At 47.8% G+C, this 24120-nt stretch overlaps 1 protein-coding gene and 1 long non-coding RNA gene across 2 annotated transcripts in view; both read left to right on the top strand.

Moving 5' to 3' along the window:
* The first annotated feature begins 65 nt into the window (after positions 1 to 65).
* LOC112944245 (cytochrome c oxidase assembly factor 5) lies at positions 66 to 2517 on the top strand. Its single transcript, XM_026035642.1, has 3 exons — positions 66 to 89; positions 134 to 217; positions 2224 to 2517. Exons 1-3 carry the CDS (start codon positions 66 to 68, stop codon positions 2263 to 2265), a joined length of 150 nt encoding a protein of 49 aa, XP_025891427.1. The 3' UTR covers positions 2266 to 2517.
* A 3983-nt stretch (positions 2518 to 6500) lies between these two features.
* The window catches only part of LOC112944257, a 50774-nt gene continuing 33154 nt past the window's right edge, over positions 6501 to 24120 (top strand). Inside the window, exons 1-2 of the long non-coding RNA XR_003248736.1 lie at positions 6501 to 6531; positions 18215 to 18298. This is a non-coding gene — a long non-coding RNA (uncharacterized LOC112944257). The remainder of the gene's footprint in view (positions 6532 to 18214; positions 18299 to 24120) is intronic.

The raw sequence follows: 24120 nt of genomic DNA, 5'->3' as shown, positions 1-24120 counted from the left end.
CCGGCTAAACTTTCCTTGAGTTGTTTTGATTTCTCTTTGCACGGCAAAACTTTATTATGGTTGTTATGGTTATTTTTATGGTGGTTATGGTTATTTAGAAGCTCCTGTTTTTCACCTCCCATTTTTCGCCTAGGAGAACAAGAGCCCCAGACAGTGCTTGAAGGAAGGCCACTGCAGAAGTCTGCAAATGACGTTCTTTGCGTGCAAAAGGTCCATTGTAAGTGCATGCGTGGTGTTTTCTAGGGCCACTGGCCTCTTTACTTTCATAGAATTATTGGAATTATCGCAGAATTAGCGTGGTTGGAAAAGACCTTCAAGATCACCTAGACCTTCAACACCTCCCTGCTAACCCATGTCCCTTGGTACTTCATCTACACGTTTCCTGAACTGCTTTTTCTCCCTATCCTGAATTTTCTACAGGAAAATCCACTTATATTAAGTGAATATTAAGTGAACCCTGATGTCATGAAGCAGAATATTTTTTTTTCCAATCCTGTTTAAGACATGAGTGTTGTACAGCACTTTCATGAAGCAAAGTTTCACAGACTGTCACTATGTTTTTTATAGATTCTGACTATGATTTAAAAGGTGCATATTTAAAGTAGGCTTAGAATATGACAGCAGGACAAATGAGGTAGATGTTTCCAAAGTATTTTGAATAAAACTTTGGGTTAAATACAATATTATCAGTAGACAAGGTAATTGTAAGGTACAGGCTTCAGGGGCTGAATTTTTGAGTTTTGAGGTTTTATCTGCAAGATCATTGGTGAAAAAACAGGTGCAGAAGGTATTTAAGTTGCTAGGATGCCTTACTGAGAGAGACTGTCAAAACTAGCCATTGGATTTGACAGTAGGACTAAATGTGTGATTACATAAACTTACGCTTAAAAACTGCCTGTTTTTCTAGGGAGTTAGTTATTATTACATATAGCAATTCTGGGTTTCCCGCTTGGTGCCAGAGGCAAGTGGTTTGAGGGCAACGAGCGGCTCCTTTCTGAGCTTGGGCTAGCTTCATGCCGCGTTAAAGGGGTAGTGAGCTTTCTCTCAGAGAGCTCTCCTGTCCTCTGTGGACATTGTCCACATGTTTGCAAGCTGGGGTGAGCAAAAATTGGCCTTGGCCTTTTGGGGACTGGGTGCTACCATTACCTGTCCCCACGACATGACTGATCATGTCATTGTATAGCTTAGACTATAAACATCTAGTCTGACGGCAAGAGCAAAATTCTTCACACAGACGACTGAGCTTGCTCTGTCTTCTGAAACTGCTGAATTTTCCCTTGCCCTTTTCCACCTGTGACAGGTAGAGGAGCTTTAAACAACTCATCCCCTGGGATAGAGAATCKGGTCCCAAATGACRTGTCACCCTTCATCAATTATGACAGGGTGGACAGACTGCCTATAATTAGCTGGAAAAGGTGCCTTGCAGTTGCAAGGTTCATAAAAYAGMAGAAAGTGTAACTACAGAGTTTCTCCATTTTTGATTGGAATTTCTTGTGTAGAAATGTCTTGTTTGTATTGTCATAATATTAAAAAATAGTTAACATGCGGCAAAACCCATTAGGACTTTTTTTTGTCAGAGCATATACTCTTTTGTTAGTTGGGTACTTAAGTAGGAGAAAGGTGTAAAGTGGAAGCTGCTTGCTGGTTTTACCAAGCTGTGCCATCTAATCCTGCTTTTTAGCTCTTTAATTTTATCACAGTTCTGAATTCTGAGAGTTAGGTAGTTAGGTGTCCTTTTTTTTTTTTTCCTTTAATTCTTTTTTTCATTGAATTGCAATCAGTAACTGCAATCTAAATTCAGAAGAACTGCTACAAGATCCAGGTGTATTTTTGTGCTGTACTGGGAAACAACTTGTAAATTACTTTAAGTAAATGCTGTACAGTAACTTTATTTTCGTTTTACTGCCATTATTTTTCCTTTCTTTAAATGTCTCTTTTTTTTCCCTAACTTCTRAGAGTAAACTTAGTTTTCAGAAGCTGAGTATTATGTCATTTTTACCCATATWTTTCAGACGTGTTCAGACTCCTGTCCATACAGTGATTTGCAGTGACTCCCACTTCAATACAAGCTTCAATTTATTGGTTCAGTTTGGAAAAACAGATCTAAGCAGATCCCGTTCTGKGCTTTTCTCTGATTTTAAGTGCCAAAATAGCACAGGCTCTGTGAACGTATTTCTCTTGCGAAGTGCAGCGTGTGGCTAACGTGTTGACTTGCATCTTCAGCTGGATACCAGAGCAAGGTTCCGAGGAAGGAAGGGCTACTGAAGCGCTCGCCCAGAGAGCCAGCCCCGGGACCTCGGTGTTTGCCAGCGCTTTAAGCCAAGCAGAGGCTAGAAGTAAGAAGGTGCATCTGCTGCCTCCCTGCACRTGGTGTTTTCATGGAAGGCATCAGCGTCGAAGGATTCTCATGGATGGACCTGGATGTGTGTTTTAGATCTTAAAAAGAAAGATGCAAAACTTAACTTTTGGCCAAAATAGGTACCTTTCATGCACTTGTAATAAAATACATAAACGGAATGAGGTGAAGTTACCTTTCTGTTTTGAATTGAAATTGTCTTTTGTTATTTTTGATAATGTTTCATTATTTACAAATAATGCAAAGTTATAGAAGAAGATAGTTCACTCAGCTGTAGTATCTCGTGGGATGCCTCGGGACAGAGCTGTTGCTTCCAGGCATGAAGGGCTGGCCAAGGCTGTGAGATACGTGCGCTGGCCGCTGCCTTCCCCGCAGCTTTATTAGTCTGTAAGCCTGCCCTGAGAGAAAGAGGTAGTGATGTGTATGCAGGCCCATGTATGCAAGGGTGGCATCTCACTCATTTTGTTGCAAATTCATTTTAATATGGTAATTGCACATGTCCAGTGAGGCCGGACTGTGAAAATGAGCAACTGGATTGAACTTTAGTTTCTCTGAAGTAAAAGGTGTCTGATTTAACTTACTGTAATCTGTCTCTCTGTTGTATCAACAGAGGTACAGGAGAACTGGAGCATCATTCTGCTCAGCAGTTTGGGCGCCATGTGCCAGGATTGCCCATATGCTAATTGTCTTTCTTTGGGCRGGGAAAGGAATGTATATAAATACTAATCCAAACACACACACACACACCAGGAAYGATCATTTAGACTCTGTTATGTTTACWGGAAATTGCATTCCACAAATTTACTTTGTAATTCATGATGATTTTTCATGTTTTTGGTTGCTTCTCTGTGAATCCTTTGGCTTGTATATATGGGTATAAAATATTAAAATTGCCCTTCATATATTGTCATTAGATTGTAACATGTCTATTATATACTTTTAAAAATCTGCCATTCCTTTTGATTTATTTTTTTACTAGAGTAAAATATATATATATAAGTATGCAAATAATATAAGTATGCAAGTAAAATAGCCGCATTGAAAAAGCGAATGAATGAGTGAAGGAAAACGTGCTGCAAGATGACAGTTTTCTTTGAGACATAGATACATTAGTGTCTCTTGGCCCAGCCTGCTAAGAAACCAGCATGTACGTTGGTGACTATCATTAAATACAACATAAAAGTGTGTCTGTAGCCAAAGCTTAGTGAATTTATTTAAGAACTTGCTCCTGAAGAACATTCCTCTTGCCTTTGAACCATGCAGAAGTGGTAATGTGATGTCTATGTATGAAAATTCAAATAATTTCATACAAGTTAATCAGAAACAAGTTTAGGAAATAGTGAAGAGATTCACGATAATTTTTTTTTTCCCTTTTAAAATCTATATTAAAGTAGCTCATTTACACTTAGTCTAGACAGATGCATACAATGCTTGTGGTGTTTGTGAAACCAGTGCCTGCAGGGAGTGCAAGGCGATGGTGTGATTCTCCTGTGCAGCTGTTCTGCCAAGCCCAACTGTGATTATATTCCTTCCTGTATGTGTGATAATTGCATTAATTCAAAACTCAAATGGACACCGGAATTTGCCTATTTTTTGCAGTCATAAATKAACACTGGCTTTCCTTTTTCAACGATCTGTTGATCATGCAGAAACTAGTTTTCTCCGAATGCTGCCAACATACAACTTCAAATGCAACATACATCCTTATTGTCTGTTTATACACACACCTAAACTGACAAGTTGAGGTGACGTCTATAAGTCTTAATAGCCTAACCCTGCATTTCAACCTAGTATTCACAGGCCTTTCTCTTCCCTCTCAGTGGGAGGTGGCTGGAGGGGGAATTATAATGAAGTTGTTAGCTGTTTTGAGGATATTTGGATACTAGTTCACTCTACTACCACTGCTCTCTATATTCTGGAAGTCAAAGAGCCTTCCGTGATGGTGCCTTGCAGTGGGGGGCCGATAGCTTTGATGAATGGATCATCTCTTCCTTTCTCTCCGTCCTAATCCCAGAGCTTCACCCGTGGTGTTACAGAAGCTCCTGTGGGAAAGGAACAGGCTAAGAGGTAACTAAAGTTTCTTTTATTTGTTGGCTTGATCCTACGAAGATAAAGTGTTAAAATCAATGGAAGTGCTTGTTATTAAACGCTTCCAAATTCCGTAACTAATCTGCAAAATTACTTCTATTGCTTAATTTCATAGACCCTCTTAATGCCAATATGTCCTCAGCTGGGAAATTATTAGTATGTCAGACTATCTATCTAGGCCAGTATGTGTGTGTGTGTGTGTGTGTGTGTGTGTGTATATATATATATACACACCTAAATACTGACTTGCTCAAGAGACCACAGTTGATCCATTCCGACACTGTATAACAAGATACTCTGTCTAAAAATGACAAATTACATAATTGCCTTGGGACTTTGGGCACTGTCCCGCCTGAGAGCTGTTAATGTTTCCTACATGACTTTTAAAAACATGTAACCTGTTTTATTAATTGAAAGCACTAAGTACCATACATTTCTGCACATAATTTCAGCTTTTCTTTCCAATGCATGGAAATGTTTTCCTTTGAACGTTTTTCTATTTTAAAATCATCTGAATTGTGCTCTATTACAAGTTTTGTTAAAGAGATATCTAATCTGTGTTGGATCTTGCAAGATTAAAAATGTGTTGGAACCTGTAAAATCTTGAGTGTTGAGGACAGAAGATTGAAATGGTGCTGAAAAAGCTCTTGCTTGGTTTTAGTGTCGCTTCTATATGCAGTGCTAATCATTGCTATCAAACAGCAATGCAGTTTGCCTAAAGCTTGCAATTTTGCATCAATATCTTCATATTTTACATGGTGGCAGAATAAAAGGATGCTGAATGCTTCTGGCCATTGTTAATGTAGTGTTATGTAATGTTGGGGGTACTGCTACATCTAGTTTTACTGGATAGGTACCCTTTGGGGTCCAGTCCTGCAAACACATTTTGCAATGTGTGTTTGTTATAGGTAAGAAGTAGGCCACGGTCAGATTCCCTGGCCAGAAAATTATCCAGGACCTCAGTTACATTCTCCAAAGCTTGTATGACGTGGCAAGACCCCTTGCATGAGGAGAATTTGTTTAATGACAGGCCCGTATTTGTGTACTGGAAAGTGAGGAAAAGCAGTTGAGGCTTAACRAGTATGCATTTAGCTAGTGTATTTTTTAATTATTAAAAGCATTTTTATTTATTTATTTTTTTTTTTAGAGCTTCCCCACTTCTAGAATGTGTGTATTTTTTTGTGTTGCAAACAGCTTCCTTATTCCCTGGTGAGCATAAGAAATGGGTTGTCTGCTCTTTCTCTAGGGTTCTGGGGAGTGGTGGGACGGTAGTCTTCGTTTTCTAAAAGATATTTCTGAAGGAATACATACATTTTTTAAAAATATATTTTTATTTTGATGCAAATCCATWACAAACTAGGCTGTCATGCAGAAGGCAAGTAGCTGGTGTTATCACCCGGGTCTCAAACTGCAGCAGCTCTGGTGTTCGGATCAGAGAGACCTAAGGTGAGTTGGGTGCTGACTCGGGATGAGCCGGAGCCCTTTGATGGCTGTGGCAGAAGGGCCCTTGGGAATCTGSGTTAGGAAAATCGGCTGCAGGTTGTCTGCGCGCTGGCGAGGTGAGGAAGGGGAGGGCACAGAGCAGGTGTTGGCTGCGAGGCCGTTGCTGTGAGCACAGGTATTGCCCAAGGCCCTGTACGAGCCCGGGGCGCCCGTTTCTCCTCGCCTTACCCTGGGGGTTTTAGGGCAGGAGGGTTTAACTCCCTTGCCCCAGTCTCACAGTGGTGCAGATCCTTATGCTTTGACGCTGGAAAGGAAAAGCATTCTCTTGAAAATGGCAGAGGATGTCACCTATGACTAATTTCGACATCACMTTTCAAGAATAACAATAAAAAATGCGTGTCTGGGGACGAGGGCTCACGCGGCTCCTGCTGCCACCTGCCAAGCCAGCCGCGGGGCGGTTGGGCGGGCGGCTCGTCCCTCTTCCCGCCCACGGGGCCTCCATTGCGGGCCGTTTAACCGGCCGCGCCGCCGCCGCCAGCCGCCTCCCGCCGGGGGCCGGCCCGGCGCTGCCGTCACGAGCGGGCGGCCGCGGAGGAGGCGGCGCCGGGAGGCGGCTGCCGCGGCGGGAGCGGCGCGGAGCCGAGGTAAGGGGCGCCTGCCCGCCGCCCTGCGCTCCCTCCATCCCTGCATCCCTCCCTGAATCCCTCCTTGCAGCCCTCCCGCCGCTGCCCGCCCCGCGGCGGGCCCCGAGCATGGCGGCTGGCCGTTGGGGGCGACCGTTGGGCCGGCCGCCTCTGCTGGCGCGGGGCCTGTGCCGGGCTCCGTCCCCGGCGTCCGCGCGAGCCGCGGCAGCGCTGGTGGGCGAAGAGACAGCGGCCGTGAGGGAGAAAGAGAGGGGGRAAAAAAATGGAGAAAGGAAGGGATCATGGCTGCCCGCGCGTTTCCTGCATCCCGTTTGCAGGTGCGCGTTGCCCGTTTGGTGGAGGCCCCGGCCGGGCCGGGCCCGGGTGCTGCCCGCCCGAGGCCTTCGCGGGTCCTGCGTTTTATTTCATTTCATTTTCCTGCAGCGTCGCGATGGCGCGGGGCGCAGGAATTGGACAGCCGAGCTCAGCGTGGAGCCTGGAAAGGTGCTGCAGGGCCTGTAGCCTCTGCTGATTTATGCCAGGCAGCTCTTACGGCCCCTTTCCCATGTCAAGGAGCCTTAAAAGGAAGACRATTCTCTGTTTAGTTGGGTGCATGTTTTAGATTTTTGCCCATTCCCYGGGTTAGAGTGTGGTTCTGGGGCATCACGGGAGCCCTTTAGTGCCTGTGCAGGGCTGATGCGCCCCACGCCCTGCCCGTGACGCCGTTGCTGTGTTTGAACCCAGTTTTGGCTCTGTCCCGATGTACACATTTTCCTTCACACACCGAGTGAGCAAAATCAATTTGTGCCGGTCAAAGTGCAGCCCGAACCGGGCACACAGCATGACTGCATGTGCAAGAGAGGGGCTTTTCTCCCGGTGGCCGAGTGCTTGGATGTYGACTGTAGCTCTCCATCTCTGCGGGCCGATATAAGCGTGTCTGCAGCGCGGAGCCCGTCCCTGTGAGCCCCAGGAGCAGCCGGGGCAGTTTAACTGTGTTGTTTGGAGGCGGCCGCACCAGAGCGGCGCTTACGTGTTTGCTCGCCCTCCAGCTCCGGTGCAGGGAGATGAGCTTGCAAAACCCTGTCGTCCTGGAGACCAGGCTGCCGTTTCCCCTTGAGAAACCACCGGCTGCTCGTGCTTGTTTCAAAAGCCCGTGTTTTTCAAAACTCAGTTAGGAAGGTTTTCCGTGCTCGTGGTCTGCCTCGTTTCTTGGATCGTGGAGGGTTCTCAGAGGGGATGCTGGATCTTGCCAGCTCTATCTGGAGTCCAATTGATGTTATGAGGGAGCAGATAGTGAGGGAGAAACGTAATAAACCTTTTGCAAGAACCTGAAATCTGGGGTATATTTAAGTGTCTGGCATTTTGTAAGCTTCGGGATGGACACAAACTCTTGGATTCGTCAGCTCCATGCCGGCAGCACCAAGTGCTACACTTGTATCCAGTGTTTGCTTCCAAGCTGTGTGTGTTTCTCTCRGCGCGTTAGAGCTCTGCCTGTGGCTGAAGTTGTTCACAGTACCTTAAAGGYCAAGGGCTCCCTTGCCCTTAGATTGAATTCAGCCTTTTAGTGAAGTGCTTTGGTGCAGCAAGTTTAAGCGATCTAATTCGTATTGCCCAAGATGCACTGTTCCATTTTAAGGATGGTTTTTGGAGCTCTCTGGATTCCTGCGGTGGAAGCGCTTCCCCGTTCCTGCTAGTGCTTCTGCCCCAGCTCCTGGAGAGAGCGGTGACAGCCGCGCTGTCGTGGGCCCCGTTCAGCRCCCTGCTTCTCGCCTCCCTTCCTGGCTCTTTTTCAGGCCCTCTGCCCAACTCCTGAACAAACCTGCTTTGCAGGAACGTTTTTAGGAAATGCTTTTGGCCTTGGAAGAAGAAAGATCTGGAGTCTCTCTAGCTTGTGCGCCTCAGTCGAGGGAAGGGGCCTAGCCTGCAGCGTGTTTAAATGGGATACATTGCTCTTTTACCTGATCCGATTAGCTCCTAACTGTGGGCTGCCCTTTTGGCCTTCAGAAACAAGGCAAATTTTCCCATTGAATTTTTTTCTTGCTCTCCTACGCTGGCCCTGGCGGTCCCAAGCCTGGGCTGTGCAAGAGTTTCCTTGAGAGCTGCCCACCCTTCGTGAGGGCCTTGACAAGAGCTCGGTGTCAAAGAGCAGCTCTGTATTAGGGGTCTCAGAAATACCTGCCTGCCTTTGAGCCCTCCCTGGTTTTCTTTCTGGCTCTTTCTCTACATTTTCTCAGTAATGACTATGTCAAAGGAATAAGCCTAGTTTGGTAGATCTCCAATTTCTTTATATAACATTTGAAAAAGGTGATTTTTTTTCCTGTGATGCTCAAAATAGTTAATGACAGGATGCTCCRAAGATCTACTCTATTTTTCCCCTTGCCTTCCTGAATTTCTCCATGCATCTGGCTGCCCGTGCATCTTGCCTTGACACTGCCAGGTCTTTCGATCCCGCCACTCCTTCCTTCCCTCGCTAAGCTGGAAACTGCTGCCTCCTCCCACAGCCGAGCCGGGGGAACGAGACACGTGCCCGAGCTCGGCACCGTCGCTTCGGATTTAAACTGCAGGCCTGGGGCTTCTGAAGAGCATTTGCCTGATCAGGCCCGTGGGCTTTGCTTGGGAGGCAGCAAACTTCTGCAACGGGCTGGTGATATGTGAAGTCACCAGAGCCGCTCGCCAAGCTCTATGTGCCGGTTTTGTGTTGTATTTTTACCACTAAGTGGTAAGTATTAGTGCAGTTAGTTCTGCTAGTAGTTCTCAGAATGTCAGGATTTATTTAACACTGCACAGTTGTTGAAAAAAAAAAAAACAAAGATTCTGTATATTCCTGTGGAAAGCACTGTGTATGAAATATAAAGTGTGGGACTGGGTCTTTCTGTCCCAGCGCAGAGGACCCCAGAGCATCAGTCAGGTCCTCCGTGAGTGTGGCTGTCACCTGCACAAGGCAGTTGTACCAGGGGTAGTTTATACCTTTCAGTTTGTGTGGGTCGCTGTACGTGCAGCTGCCCAGCATCCTATGGGCWGGTATTGCAGCGGCTGAGATAATGACTGGTCCTGTCTATAGAGAAGCCGTGTTTGTGTAGCCACCTTTGCAGTCAGCGTTGCTGCAGGAAGCCAGGAATTGGTGTCCAAGAGACAGCTCCTCATGGGCAAACCCTGCCTGGACAGGACCCTGTGCCCCGCGTGTCCCTGCCGGGGCAGGGGGTTGGACTAGGCCATCTCCAGAGGTCCCTCGCCTCCTCGGCCCCTCTGTGGCTCTGTGCCTTGCCCAGCGCCGGTCTGTGCCCCAGCTCCTTGGTGCAGCGCTCCTCCCAGCCAGGTAAGTCCAGCCCTTGTGCCTGGCCCTYGGGCACGGCCCTCGGCTGCTTCCCRTTTGGGGCCCYGCTTGGCCAGGATTGCTCTTCCCATCTCTCGCTCCTTCCTCTGCTTCTCAGGTCCCTCTCTCCTTGCTTTCGAGCTTGGGGTCCCGCTCATGCTCCCAAATGCAGGGTCGCAGGTGCTGCCCCGTGTGGGCGCCGCTCGGTCAGCCCTGGAAAGCAGGGGTGCTCACACCAGTCGCTTGGCATCTTTGGGGATTTTAGTTAGCAAATCTTTGCTGAATCCGCATAATTCTGACTTCTTAAGGTTTAGGATGCAAAGGAAGGACTGACTTTTTTTTTCCTTTGATTTATGCAAAACATATTTTTCCCATAATCTTTTTTCTTGACAGTAGTTGAACAGTTTTAGCTGAAATTAATGATTTTTTTTTTTTTTTTTTAATCAGCCCAAGGCAGACACTCAGCATGAAAAATCTGGGGACATGTGCTTTATGAAAAACAGTATTTAACGGCGTGTAAATGATATTTAACACAGTGCTGGCCTAATGCTGGCACGTGAGTGACCTGCCCAGAGGAAAGCAAGGTAAATTTTGCCCTGTGAGGAACCACACTGGAAACATACACAGRCTTTCCTACTGCCCCCCATCCATAAGGATGATGGAAATGTGCCTCTTTGCTTTGCCACATACCCAAACTAGTTAGTTTGACCCAATCCAGCCCTCTCTATTTTAGTGAAATCAGCGCTTTCCCAGAGGTATCGGCAGGGACCGTGTTTCCGCTGGCGTTGCCAGTGGCCGCTGCAGCAGGGCACAGGCTTCCCACAGGGGCCCGCGTGCCGCCCCGCTCCTGCGTGCGGCTCTGGGGGAAGCAGAGTTAACTCCATAGCAGGTTGCCACCAATCTTTCCAACTTGGGTGGCGATGTCTCTGTGTGCTTAATATATCAGCGGCAGGCTACAGCTGTGCATTCCCAAGAGGAAATAGACCAGGAGCGAGCGGCACGGTGTGGACAGAAGGATGAGGCGCTCTGTGAAAAGACAGCGCTGTGAAGTACGGCCAGGAAGAGGCACACAAGTGAGGCTGCAGCGAGAGCTTTGGGTGCTTGGGCTGTGTTAACTTGGAGGGCGTTTCGGAYTGAATATGCGAGTAGTGTATTGAGTGCATGTGCCTCTGTAAAACACAAACGTTTTGTGGTCTGTTGGAGAGCAGAATAGCCCGGTTATCAGTGGAGAGAGACACGTCCGGGTGCTGTCCGAATGGGGATCCTTAGCACCCCGCAGGCTTGGGTGTGAAATGAGCAATTACACGGAAATGTGCTGGATAAAATGAGCGTGCTGTCAAAAATAAGCTGGTAGGATGGAAACGGAGCCGTGAGGAAGACGTCGCCGCGTCACGCGCGGCCTCTGGATGCAAGCAGGGAATGGTGCCGCTTGTCAGCGTGCACAGGGCCCRCTAGGGCCTTGGGGAGGCCGGTCTCGCCCTGGGGCACGGGCTGCTGCCAGGTTGGAGGTTTGTGCTGTGCCACATGGGAGCCGAGAACATGAACAGTGCCCTCTGCGGAGAGGCGGCTGGCGAGGACGGGCTGCCCCAGGAGGAGCGAGCGCCGAACCCGGCTCCCTCCTCGCACGGCGCCCGGCAGGCAGGGGCTGGAGCGCGCGCCGGGCGGCCGCTCTCGGACACGGCCACGCTGCTGCTGCGGGGACCTCCCCACAGCACCCAAATGTGCTGTGCTGCTGCGGGGACCTCCCGGGAGCACCCAGATGTGCTGTGCTGCTGCGTGGGAACAAATTTGGGCAGCTCCTGCAGACTGCTCTGTGCTCCTCGCTGTCCCGACGAGGGCAGGCAGAGGGGAGCGTGGCCAGAGCACCAGGTATCCTGGTGACTTCCAGCTGGGACCTGCTAGTGATGGTGATGAGCTCTGGAGCRGCTGTGGTAGCTTAAACCATGAGGTTTAAGGCTTGGAGGAGTCATGAAGTGGTAAGCATGAACCTTGGTCCTTTGTGGGGTTTGCTGTCTGCCAGCTGGCTGGGGGAAGGAGCAGCCCGTGAAGACGTCGGTCTGCGGAGCGAGAAGTGGTTCGTGGCCCTGAAGGAGGGAACAGCTTTTTGTTCTTCTCAAAAGCGCCGAGTGACCTGGGGGCAAAAGAGGAAACAGCAGCGGCCTGGACGTGGCTCCGTTGGAGGCGGCGAAGCTGCGCGGGTGGAAGGAGACCGCGCAGAGAAAGATGCTGTTGAAGCGCGAGTTGAGAGGGCTGCGCTGGCCGTGGAAGAACAGCGGGGCYGGGAAAGGAAAGCCACACACATCAGTTCTGCACAAAAACAGGCTTAAAAAGCATCTGGAAATTAAGAAATCCTACAACAGCCAGCGCAAAATCATTTATCTGACGTTAATTTTAGGGTATTGTGGGTGGGAAGGAGATAATGARAGATCTTCTGGAATTATAGTGCGAAGAGCGTGAGGGCAGAGCTGTGAGGAGCAGGACGTTAGAAATGGGAGAAAACGGAAAGAAAAAACATGGAAGTGGAACTGTGAACCTGGAGGGGAACTTGGGTAGTGCTGGAGTAACAGAAGTAGCAACCAGAAAGTAAAAGCATCCAGATGCCTTAAAACTGGGAGATTTAATGTTTCTCAGACCGAAAATGAAAGGAGAAGCAGCCCTCAGGGCGATGCATTCCCAAAAGGCCCCRCTGGTGTGGGAAGGGGCCGCCTCTCCGTGCCGTGCCGGGGCAGCGTGAGGCTGCCAAGCGCTGGGAATTTGCTTTCCTGTCGGGATCAGCCAAAGCCAAACGGGAGGTTGCCCCACTGCCTTCTGCAGGCACCTAAGTCAAAGGAAACTATGCATTGTACTTATTACATCTAGAAACAATATTTCCCTTGGYAAAGTTGTCCTAAAATGTTCTCTTGAATGCGTTGTTTTTAGTGTGATAATTGCTAAGAGAGAAACTTCCTTAATGGTCATCCYGTGGGAAAAGACAAATATGCGGATTTAATTAGTTTCCAGAGAAGAAGAAATAAGACTGAAAAATAAAACCATGGTTGCTTTTGGGACTCTTTCTTCAACAAGCCATTAAAACCAAGGGAATTGGTAGTTAATCTGTCAGTGGTAACCTGCAACCGTGATTTTGTTTTCCCCTTTTCCCAATCCCTGAAATATATACCAGTTTCTCCTGTCTCCATCCAAATGATTTTATTTTGGAGCAGCTATTTGGTTAGGATATTTTCTAGGATGAGACCCTTGTGGCTGCTGTGGGTCCAAGTTGGAAACCGGACGCGTTACTGAAATACCGGCTTGTGCTTCCGCCAAGAGCGGCCTGCACAAGGAGGGAACGAAACTGGGACAGGGCTTGTCCAGGCCAAGGCAGAGCTTCCTGGAGCCGCATCCGCCTACCTGTCGGAGCTGGATTTTCCCGACTGCCTGAACCTGCAATCTGCTGCTGTCCTTGCTTCGACTTTCCGACCTTTAGCCGAATGTCGGTGTTCGGAGCCGTTCCCTTTTGCATGGGAACGGAGACAAAGTTCCCGAATAGGGAGTCCAAATGTGCTGCTGTTGACTCCTGCACTTTGCTGACACTGCAGCTCTTAATTGTGGAGCTCTTAATTAACTTGATAGCCTGCGTCCGCTGCTGCTTGCCACAAACGCAGTGTGGTGCAGTGCGAGTTCGTCCCTGTTGCTGGAGTGCTGAGAGCTGGAATGAGAGGGAAGCTGTGTGGGGTGGAACACAGTGGATAACACAGTTTGGTAACACATCTAAATACTTATTTTAAAATGTGGAACGTATCAAAATCTCTATCTTAAATGTGTTTTGATTAGGTATAATAATAAAAATATTGAGGTGCTTATAAAACATGTATGAAGCACTGGAGGGAGCGTTGCACAAAGTTTGTAGCTTGTTTGCTGGAGCTCTAGGCTTTTTCTAGAAAAGGCCATTTGCTGAATGACCCTTTGCTGGATCTCACCTTCCTGGTCTCCATCCCCAGTGGAARGGGCTAGCTGTGGATAGAGGCCTTGGGATCCATCAGCACGAAACACTGCGGATGGTCCCCAGCCGGGATACACACCACGTTGTCCTCACAGCTCCCTAGGGAGACGCTGAGTTACGTTTTTGGTGTTGCCAGAGCTCGTTAATTAGCGCTGACTGACGAGGGGTGGCGTGAGGCCCCGTCCCCGAGTCGTCCGCAGCGACGCTCCAGCTCTGCTGGCTGCAGAATCTTCCCCCAGACACAAAAGGGGCCCACGTTGGACGTGTGGGGAGCCCCAATCACAACGACCTTTTAGAAACATGGAGATACYGATAGTTTCTTTCGGAACTACGCGTGTATGGGAGTTGTCCCTTGTGGGTGGCTTTCCTGGCACCTCGGTTACAAGCCAGCTCTCCCCTTGATGGCCCTAAGGTATCAGTGAATGTTGGTTCTCTTTCTGTTTTTGCTGAGGCTTTGGACTGCAGAGAGGTTCATGCTTTGACAGCTCTGAAGAACTGAGACTTAAGCACAGAGCGTRTAAAGCTGGAGCACCAGCAGCCTGTTTTTCTTCGCCCTGCAGCTCTTGACGTGGGCGGCCTGTTTGTGATGAGAAAAGGAGCCCACCGAGGAGGCGGCCTCTTTGTTTAGATCACCTTGGTTTCATACAAACGTTAGAAGTTTTGAGAAACGATCTTTTCATCCAGAGGTATTTCTTAAACTTACAAGCTCAACTGAGCAAAGTGGTTTTCCTTTTTTTTCCCCCTTTCATTCAGTCCAGCAACTTGCTTTAAAGAACATGAGGCACTTGTCTTCTCCTTGGATTTAATGTTCTTGCTTTTAAAGGAGTCAGGAGGTTTGAGGAAGAGCGTATTTCTTAAGTTCACATAACAGTGCACTTTGGCAACATGTCCTTGAGTTTGGGATGTTTCCTTGATGGAAGAGCAAGCTGTTGGAGGTCGAGCATGGGGCAGCAGCATCTGCAGGCTGCTCAAATCCCTCCTTTTGACTGTGGATTAAATAGAAGACATAGAATGTCTGTATCTAATTAATAGATATATCTAATTAATACGTATCAATGTCTGTTATATCTAACAACAGTGTTTGCAGAAAGTAAATGTACATTCTGTCGTTCTCTGGGTTTGACACCCTTCTATATTTTTGGGTGCCTTGATTTTGGAATACTATAAAAATCCTGGCCTTGTTTCAGATGGTACGTGGCTGCCGATCCTTCTTTTTCAGATAGTTCTAAATTAAATGTATTGCACTATGTATCTTTTTTTGGTTTTCCTCCTTCCCTCCCTTTTTTAGTAAAGAAAACAAATCCCGCAAAACTCATTTGGTATTTTTGGTTTCCCACATGTGTTTTTGGCAGCTTGCATCATGAGGAGAAAAATGCGACGCGACTCCTAGCCCGGGGTTGTGTCTGCTGAGGGGCGAGCCTTGTACTCGTTCCTGAACTTCCCGAGGGAAGGGATGTGCCCAGACGCCGTAGGAGCTGTTCAGGCTCCGGAGCGCTGCTGATTTCTTGGTGCAGGTCATCATCTGCACCCGCGCTCGCAGGCCTGGAGCAGGTCCCSCCACGAGGTTGTGGAGCCTCCTTCCTTGGGGATGCCCAGAAATCACTGGCACGGGATCCTGTGCCACGTGCTCTAGTGACCCTGCTTGAGCAGGGGGCGTTGGACAAGGCCCTTTCCAGAGTCCCTTCCRACCTCAACCCGTCTGTGATTCTGAGGCGGCCACTGGCAGGGAGGGCCAGGGGCTGTGGATGAGCAGAGCCTGGGCCGAGCGTTTGGCCTTCCCAGTGCTTCCAGTTCATGACTGGGCCCTTGTCACAAAGGGTCCCCTAGGCTGTTGCATCGGGTGTTTTCAGTTAGCAGCCCAGAATGGATGGGGTGAAGGTTTGGGAGTCCTAAATGTGGCTGGCATGTTTGTAGTGGAAGCCTGGCTTTACCCAGGGCTCTGAGGTCTTCTCAGGTCTCACTTAAATACAGCACCGTCAGATTCTGCTTTGGGAGAGGGAGGTGGGTTTTGCAACGTGGTTTTAACCCTGTAATRTAAGTGTAAACCTTAATACAGAGAATTGTAACTCAGGAGGAATGGAAATGAGGGCCTTTCGTTGCTTAAGGAGAAGGAAGCATAAAAAGGAGACAACATGTAACAGTGAATTATGATGGTCATTTATTTGTTGGATGGGAGTGTTGCTGCCCTTGAGATTTCCTTTTAATTTCAGTGAAAGTGAAGTGGAAACAGTTGGTAGCAGTCTTGGAGAGTGTGTTATTCAGGAGCTCTTTATAAACAACGAGAAGGCTTCTCAAAATATTATGTTTTCTTTCTTTAGACCTCTTGGCTGCTTTCCTTTTTGAATGTGACCTGGTAATGACGATTTTTCTTGAGGGGGAAAAAGACCTGAAACCCCACATTGCTTATTTTCCGGCTTAAACGGCATGGAGAACAAATAAATAAGGACATCAGTGGGTGGGAATCTGCTCAGAGCTAGGTGTGTACACAGCTCTGGGAGAGAAGCCTTCACAAATACGTGAATAAGCTGCACATACACACGCAAGCCCTGCCTTCAGCTGCAGGATCGTGCAGAGCGCGCGTTCACGTAGCAGGAAGAGCAGGCTAGAAAAAACCTGAAGGTAAGAGAAGACAGCATGAAGTGATGTAATTTTTTCCATTTATTTATTTTTCTCCCAACAGCCTGTTTTTAAAGCACAATTGGGGGGTCTGTTTTGCTGGAGACATAAATAGGTCACAGCGCAGGAAGAGAGAGAGCGGTGCTAAGAACACAGCGAACTGCGGCTGCACTAACCTCAGCCTCGGCTTTGCTCCCGAGATCTGCCAAGGCTCGAGCTCGGAGCCCTTGTTCCCTGCTCCTCTTCATGGCGTTGCAGATCACCAAAGCCAGGCACTGAACKGCTCAGAACAGACCTTTTGCAACCAGGACATTTTCCTGGTTCATTATCTGGTTTCTCTCTTCCGCCGACCTCCCTGAGTTTTGGATCTGACCCTTATTGCTGTGAAAAGCTTCGAGGCTGGAGATGAAAAAAGATCCTTTAAATGTTTGTTGCAGGAAAAATGTGAGGAACTTAGGCAGGAAGGAGTTTCTGGTGTTGCACACATCCTCATAATTTTGTATTTGTAACAGTTGCTGCATTTGTTGCAAGCTCCTTAACTGGCTCCCTGGAGGGAATTAGCTCGCAGTTAAGTTAGTTTTAGGCAACTGTTTTACATGGAAAGGTCACCTTGTGTTAGCAAGTCTCAGCACTGTGGACTTTGATTTCTGCCCTACGGACTTAGACTTCTGCCTCTGAAGCTGTGTAACCTGCAGGAAACAGAGTGAGCATCTGAGCCCTGCAGTGGTGTTCAGACACCCACAGCTGTAAGTGAGGCAAAATCATGTTGCTTCCTAATACGGTCCTGCTGTTTTAAGTACAGCAAGCAGGTCACTTTGTGCAGGATTTGTGTTTTAACACAAGGGCCCAGCCCAGTGGTTTTTAACGTGTGATGACTCCTCCTGCAAAAGCAGAACGTCAGAGCAAAGYAGATTGAGAAGCCCTGCTTCTGAAACCCCCTTAAAGGGGTTTTGCTGTGTTACACAGTAGTTGTAGCAAGGAGGTAGTTAACAACATGTTCAAATGTGTTAGGCTTTGCTAAGTTCTCCTGGTGTGCCTTGGGTCCCCACAGGTTCCCTAGCTGGGAACCTTGCTTTGGTCTTGTTGTTAATGCACTACCTACCTGAGCACTTTAGCCGTACAAAGTGAAGTGATTCAGAGCAAAGTGGGTTGATTCAGGAGAAATACTGAATWGCAGAAATTACCTGTGACCCCAGGGAAGGGCGGTTTATCCCTGAGCTTTTCTCATGGGCAAATTGGGAAGAGCTACCGGAGGAGCTGTGAGGTGGGCTGTGTTTTTGGGTGGGTAGCTGTGAAGTCAGAGCTGAGGCACCCGAGGCAGAAGTATTTGGAGAGGCATTACCCTGTGATGCAGCAGTGCGAGGGTGATGCCTGGTACCACTGGGGTTTTACCACATGCCTGGTTACCACTGTGGGTTTTACACCACTGTTTAGCACTGTCTCGCAGTGGTGTTGTCCTGCTTCTGAGAAAGTGGAATTTTCTTTGATGTCATTTTATGAAGGTAGCCATTTATTGCTCTGGTTGTGGGGAAAATAGAAGTGAAAGTTCATAATGAAGAACCAAAAAAGTCCTACTGGAACTGCTGACATAGAAATTTAGGGTGCTGTCAAGTATGGACTGTCTAAAATAGTGTTAAAAGATTAAGTGTAGTTCTCTTATRCCATCACAGGAATTTTGGAGTATTGTAGGAATATTGTTCCAGGAAACTTCTGTGATATAACCACSTGAGACATCTAGTGTATCACTGATTTGTCTGCACAACTATTAACTGGAGAACCTCTGCTTTATCTTGCAGCTGTYCTCTGGAAATCTCCCTGATCCTGGTGAGAGCAGTGGATTAATGGAGCTGAACAACAATCTCGCTGTTTAAAGGAAAGCGGTAAGRCCCAGTTTTATCCTTCATTCCCCTGTCTCGGGGCTCATTTTCGTGTGAATGCTACTGCTGTGTTCACCGAGCACAACATCTCCCAGTCTGACAGGTGAAAATGTGTCATTCCTTCCTGGTTTCAGCAGTGCCTGTGCTGTGTGTGCCCGACTCATAAAAGCTGCATTTGGGCTGTTTGGCCTGTTCAGGTCCGTGACCTGAGGACCGGGCTCCATATCCTGCTGTTGAGAGGCCAGCACGGAGTCCCTGGGCTCTGGTAATCTTATCCAGGCGTGTTCTTACCTTGCTGCAAATACAAGGTAATTTATTTAGCTCACAGTGCTGTGAGGTTAAACCAATGCCTTTGCTTTGTGTTTGCTGTGGGGCAGTTGATGTGCTGGAACTTGTTAAACCTTAATCTGGGGCTTTTGTCTTTGTAGTCATAAACACTTCAGGTCTGTTCTTGACAGGCAGCTCTTCTGAGCCCGAGAATGGTGTTCCTGTCTGTCACATGGATGGTTTTCTTGTGTCCAAGATCTTGAGCTATTTTGATTTTAAGCACTATTCCTGGTATACCTCTCTATGTAGATATAGTCCATTCTAAAAGTACCACTTTTAYGGAGCTATATTTGGGTAGGGTAATAGGGATTACTTGCGTCTGTTCCATGACATTTGTCATTCTTGACTAGTGCCCTACTAATGTCTTTCAAGGGATACTGTGTGTTTTAGGGAAAATACTGCAGTTACTGAATTAAGCCTCACTTTTTTTTGTGGTTGCTGCTTACAAAAAGAGGAGGACATATGGTTGTGGGTAGGACCTGCTCTCCTATCCTGGAGGTAGGAGGTGTATGTTTCTCTATGGTTGCTTTAATTCTCATAGGCTTCTCACGTGAGGRGCAGGTGGCTGCAATGTTAGGATTGCTCCTCCTGCTCTGCTGCTTCTGGACTTGGGCCAAATACTTCTGTAATGCTCCAGTCCAGGGAACTGGAAGCTGGTTTGGGTGCAGCTGCAATGTGGCCAATGGTCCAAACTGACTATTTGGGATCATTAAATTGCCATATGAGTTTGCAACACACTGGTGAGGCCTTAAATAATCTAAAACGGATGGTTCTTTGAATTGAGTTACAGCACCTTTGTGATCCATGTCTTCAGACTTCACTTTGATACATCATGAAAGAACAGACGTTTGCAACGTTGGTTACTCAGCTTTAGAAGACTTGAGGCTTTTCCCTTGTCTCACAGTGTTAGAAACTGAGCCTCTAAGGAAAACACTGAATATCACAAGATTTGTCATTTCTGGTGTGGTGCACGGGCTTGCAACCTCTTCAAAACCTTGGGCGCTGCCCCAGTCTTGCAACAACACAGTGACTGACTGAGACACACACCCTGCGAGTGCAGCGCTCTCCCTTGCCCTTCCCTCCTCAGATGATGGTCTCCTTTAATTTTAGTTTTCTTCGCATACATAGCTCTCTTTTGGTCTGATTTTTTCCATCTCCTAGTGTGTCATTAAGCTGTATGTGGATGAGTATGGATCTGTGCACTAAGATGGGTAGGTCTGTATCACTCAACGTAAACATATGTTTGCTGTATTTGACAAACCTGATTTTGAATGATGCTAGCTTGGCAGTCACTGTAGCTTCCAGTTCTAAGTGACATTCTTTTCAAGAAGTCCATTAAAGGGTTCCTTGTAAATACAGGAATTACTTCCTTGACATGAAGTTTACCTTATTTGAAAGTTGTCAGAAGAAGAATCAGTTCCTGCCTGTACTTTTAAACGTGGGTTTATAGGCATATTTTTAAGGTAAGTAATCAGCTCTGTGTGGTTTTGTGAAAGATCTATTTTAGTCATTTGAAAGGTGATAAAGTAGATGCACTTAGCTAACTAGAGCAAATTAATGAAGGAAACTCATCTGACTGATTTTATTTCGTGTTTTCAATTGCAAATAAGGGTAAGGGCTTGACTGTGGGACATAAGCCTTAACCCTACARGTCTCTCAAATCTGTCTTTGGCACCCAGGTCTCAATCTGTGCTGCACAAAAAGTGGATTATATTTTGTTTGTTCAAACTAACCACATGATACATATTTTCCAGCAGACTGAATACTCTTTGGTCGTTTCACTGCGTAATCTCTGTCTAAAATAAGACATACAAGTTTAATTTAACTACTAATAGGGTTTTTTTTTAAGGGATGTTAACTCTAAGACTTGAGAGGCCGAGGGAAGAGGGAATAACAGTTTTCCTTAATTGGCTCTTACTTCTGCACGCAGACGATAGCAGGAGCCCCCTGGGACTTGATATCAATTTAATGATAAGCTCAGAGATGCTGCTCTGCATCATCCAGCTGCTCTCAGCGCTGTCCCCAATTCAGTAACTGGGCTGCTGAGCTGTGGCTTGTGGCCTGCCTGAATTCATTCCAGGCTGTTCTGAGAAACTCACACTGCTCAGCTTTGGTGCACAAAGTGGAGCGTGTTGAGACTCCTGTGAGCCAAGGACAAAGACTCCTCCTTCTCACTGATGCTTGATTCTCACAGTGCCATACCGAAAGGATTCATCTTTTCCTTCAGTTGTTACTGCCATTACTTTTTGGCAACTAGGCAGCCAGCATTGAGATGGGAATACCCTGTTTCTGCCTGTTTACCTTGCCCACCTCTGCCCCTCGTTCCAGCCCTGTTCTCTGAACTGCGAGCAGACTGGGGGTTGTGAGGAGGTGGGAGCACGGGAGACCCCAGAGCCCCCAGGGTGGAAAGCAGGAGCTCTGTTACTTATCCCATCCTTCCCCCATTTTTACCTTCCATCTCCTCAAGAAGGCTCCGTACCTTGGGGTTCGTTGTGGCAGTGCTCAGCTAAAGGAGAACCTAACAAAAATAAACCAGGGAGAGGACCCTGGCAGGAGAGTATTGGTCTTCATGGAAGCTGAGTTCCACCCATGCTTCCAGACAGGGTTGGTCTGCCTTTCACCCTGTGAAATTTAGTCTTTACGGTGTAAAGGTGTGTGAACTTGAGGAGAACAACAAACTCTGGACAGCATCAATTCTGAGAAACTGCTCTGGAGCCAACCACCAGTGTTACACTTAAGAAACCTGCAGGGGCTGTAAAACAGGATTGCTGTCCCGAGCCGCAGGCCCGGCAGCTTCGGGAATGGGTGACGCACACAACGTCCGGGCTCTGTGCTGTGTGTTTTCTGTAGCTGAGCTGCGACGCGTGCAGRCATGGGAGGAGATCTGCTTATCTGCTGTTTTGCAGCTTTTATAGCCAAACGTGTGGGCATTGCTTAGGGGCAGGCCTCAAGCTCCTGATCTGCGCTCCGTGCGTGGTGCAAAGCTGCACGGTGTTGCTTTTCCCTCTACTCAGCTGCGTTAAAGAGGCCAAGMAGCCCTTAAATGCTTGATATTAGGGAGTGCTTGCTCTGGAAGGGTTTTCTTTGCCTGCAGAGGAGACTGAGCCTGGTTGCCTGACGAGACAAGGCTGCTGCAGCCCAGGATTCAGCTGGGAGCAAGGCTGAGGATGTCGCCTTGGTAGGCACCCACAGCACGTGTGCAACATCCATAGTAGGTAGGGGCGTGCATATACATGGTAGGTCCCCCCACGGGCTCTTCCAAGTAGATATTTGGGGCTTCCCACCTGCCCTTGTGCCCCCGGGCTCCCCTACACTGCCTCAGCCGGGAGCTCGGTGGGCTCGGGGCTCTGTGGGGAGCCCCAGGACAGGGTGTTTCTGAGGCCCCCCCGCCTGCCCTTGGCCCTCGGGKCTCCCTCGTGCTTGGGGCGACGGGGCTGTGGCCACGCAGCCTAAGGGTGATGAGCGACCTGCCCGCTGGGCGYGGGGGGCTTCGCCGCCCCCGGGAGCCGCCTCTGGAAGCGCTCACGCTGTCTGCTGGGCATCCTCCCCGCTCCTGGGAGGCACATGCCCGCTTTCAGGAGCGGCGGCCCCACGGCTGAGCGTGTCGGCAGCAAGGTGCAACGGGAACCTTTTTCCAAACCTGGGCCAAAGGGAATTTGTTACGCTTTGCAAGAGCATAGTTAAGTCTTAACGGCCTTAAAACTAAAGTCAGGGTGAGGGAACAGATCTGAATACTTTTTTTTTTTTTCCTTTTTTTTTTTTTGGGCAAACATTCTGTTTTCTTGCCTAATCTGTACTTTCTGTAAAGCCTCTCTGATCACCCCTTTGCAGGCCCTCGTGGCTCCGTTTCCTCTCTCTATTTATGGCCACAGAGCTTCCCCAGGCACCTCCTTTTCTGGTGCTGCCTTCCCGTGAGCCGGGCGGCCCGCAGCTCGCTCCGGCAGTTTGCACATGCAYGCGGAAGGTTTCCCTGCCATTTCCTCACCTCCTGAATCCGCCTCCTTGGCTCTTCCTCCCCGGTACCACTAACCCCGCTGTCCTGCCCGCCCGGTCCCGCTTGCAGGGCCGTTTTGCCAGATCTCTGCCCCCTTCCCAGCCTCTCAGCTCCTTTGCCTTCTACCTCTCCAGCTCGGTGGCGTGGCCGCTCCAAGGCCACCACGGTGCCGCTCCTGCCTTTCCTTTGGGGACCAGGCTCGGTGCGTCCCCCTTCCCTTGGCAGGAACATCCATCTTCGTTGCCTTGCTGAGGATCTCCATTCGCCAGCTCTGCCCTTTTCTCTCTGTGAGACACCTTCTGAAAACCCCTCATCGCTCCCAGCCAAATCCTGCTTCCCAGCTGTACTCTATTTTGAGCTCTGCTTTTGCCGGATACTTCCCTGTTTAACGTGAGCACTTCAGCTCCTGCAGCATTTCTGCACTTCTGCTGCGGATTTTGTGGGTTTGTTTTTTCACAAAGCCTAATTTTGGACGTTTTATCACCATGCAGTTAATGGAGGGAAGTGAAGGCCTCCGGAGTGGYGGTTATGGGCACCTAAGTTAGCTCCTGCTTAGCCTGAGTGCTCTGAATTGCTCTCTCGGTGCCCTGGGTCTAAGTGGAGGATTCAGTATGACATTTTCTGACTTTGTCAGGCATTCTTTAAGCTCAAATTGCATGTAATGGGTGTATATGGATTGTAGTAATTTTTAGCTTGTTAGAAAGATCAGAGGCACTACAGAACTTGCAAGTAGGATTTCTTATTTATATTTCTATTATTTCCTATTGTGGATTGCATCTGTAGAAGGAATCAATATATTTGTGAGGTTTTTTTAACTTGATTTATGCAGTTCCCACTTCTTATAGGAGAATTTGAATGAAAAATTTAAGCCTGCAGACTGTATTTTTCTCTTTTTAGTAGCTAGATTGCAGTTAGACCTCGGTGATAGGGAACATAAGAGCAATGCTGCTGAAAAGATTTCTCTCCAAAACAAAATAAACCAGTGATCACAGGTAAAATACCTCAAATTACCCGTTCCTTTCATGTGTGAAAAKCTTTTTATGTGAGTTAAAAAATTAGTTTTCCTTCTTTCTCTTACAAAAGCTGTAATTGCTAACAATTTCATTCAGATAGGCAAAGTTTATTATTATTTTTAAAAGGCTCAGTCAGGTCTCCACAATATTTTTTTGAACCTGCACTCCATTATTTTGAGSAGGAGGGAGCAGGGGCTAAAAAGTGGGTAGAAACAATGTGCGCTCACAACAAAATCGTAAAAGGGGYCTGCATTGCTAGCTGCTATCTAAATTATAGTCCATAAAATAAACTCTAAGCTCATTTTTGTGACAGCTGAGGAAACGCGGGGTCCTTTTGAAGTGCTTGGAACCATATGTGCATGGTTTTAGCCTGGTAGGCTGATTCCTGAAAAGGCAGGCTATTCAAGAACATTGCATAATGGGCACTGCCTGTAGCTTATCCCTTTTTAGACTTACTGTAAAAAGAAAAGTACTTGCCCTTTTGGAAAGGC

Source organism: Nothoprocta perdicaria, unplaced genomic scaffold (genome assembly GCF_003342845.1).
Source record: "Nothoprocta perdicaria isolate Ctin4 unplaced genomic scaffold, notPer1 scaffold_163, whole genome shotgun sequence".
NCBI lineage: Eukaryota > Metazoa > Chordata > Aves > Tinamiformes > Tinamidae > Nothoprocta > Nothoprocta perdicaria.
The sequence above is the reverse complement of the archived record's forward strand: the minus strand, read 5'-3'. Positions and strand labels throughout refer to the sequence as shown.

Coding starts and splice junctions, on each gene's coding strand:
- LOC112944245 (XM_026035642.1), top strand. CDS start 66: ATGGTTATTTTTATGGTGGTTATG. Junction 90..133: donor TTATTTTTATGGTGGTTATG/GTTATTTAGAAG, acceptor TTTTTCGCCTAG/GAGAACAAGAGCCCCAGACA. Junction 218..2,223: donor TTGCGTGCAAAAGGTCCATT/GTAAGTGCATGC, acceptor TTGCATCTTCAG/CTGGATACCAGAGCAAGGTT.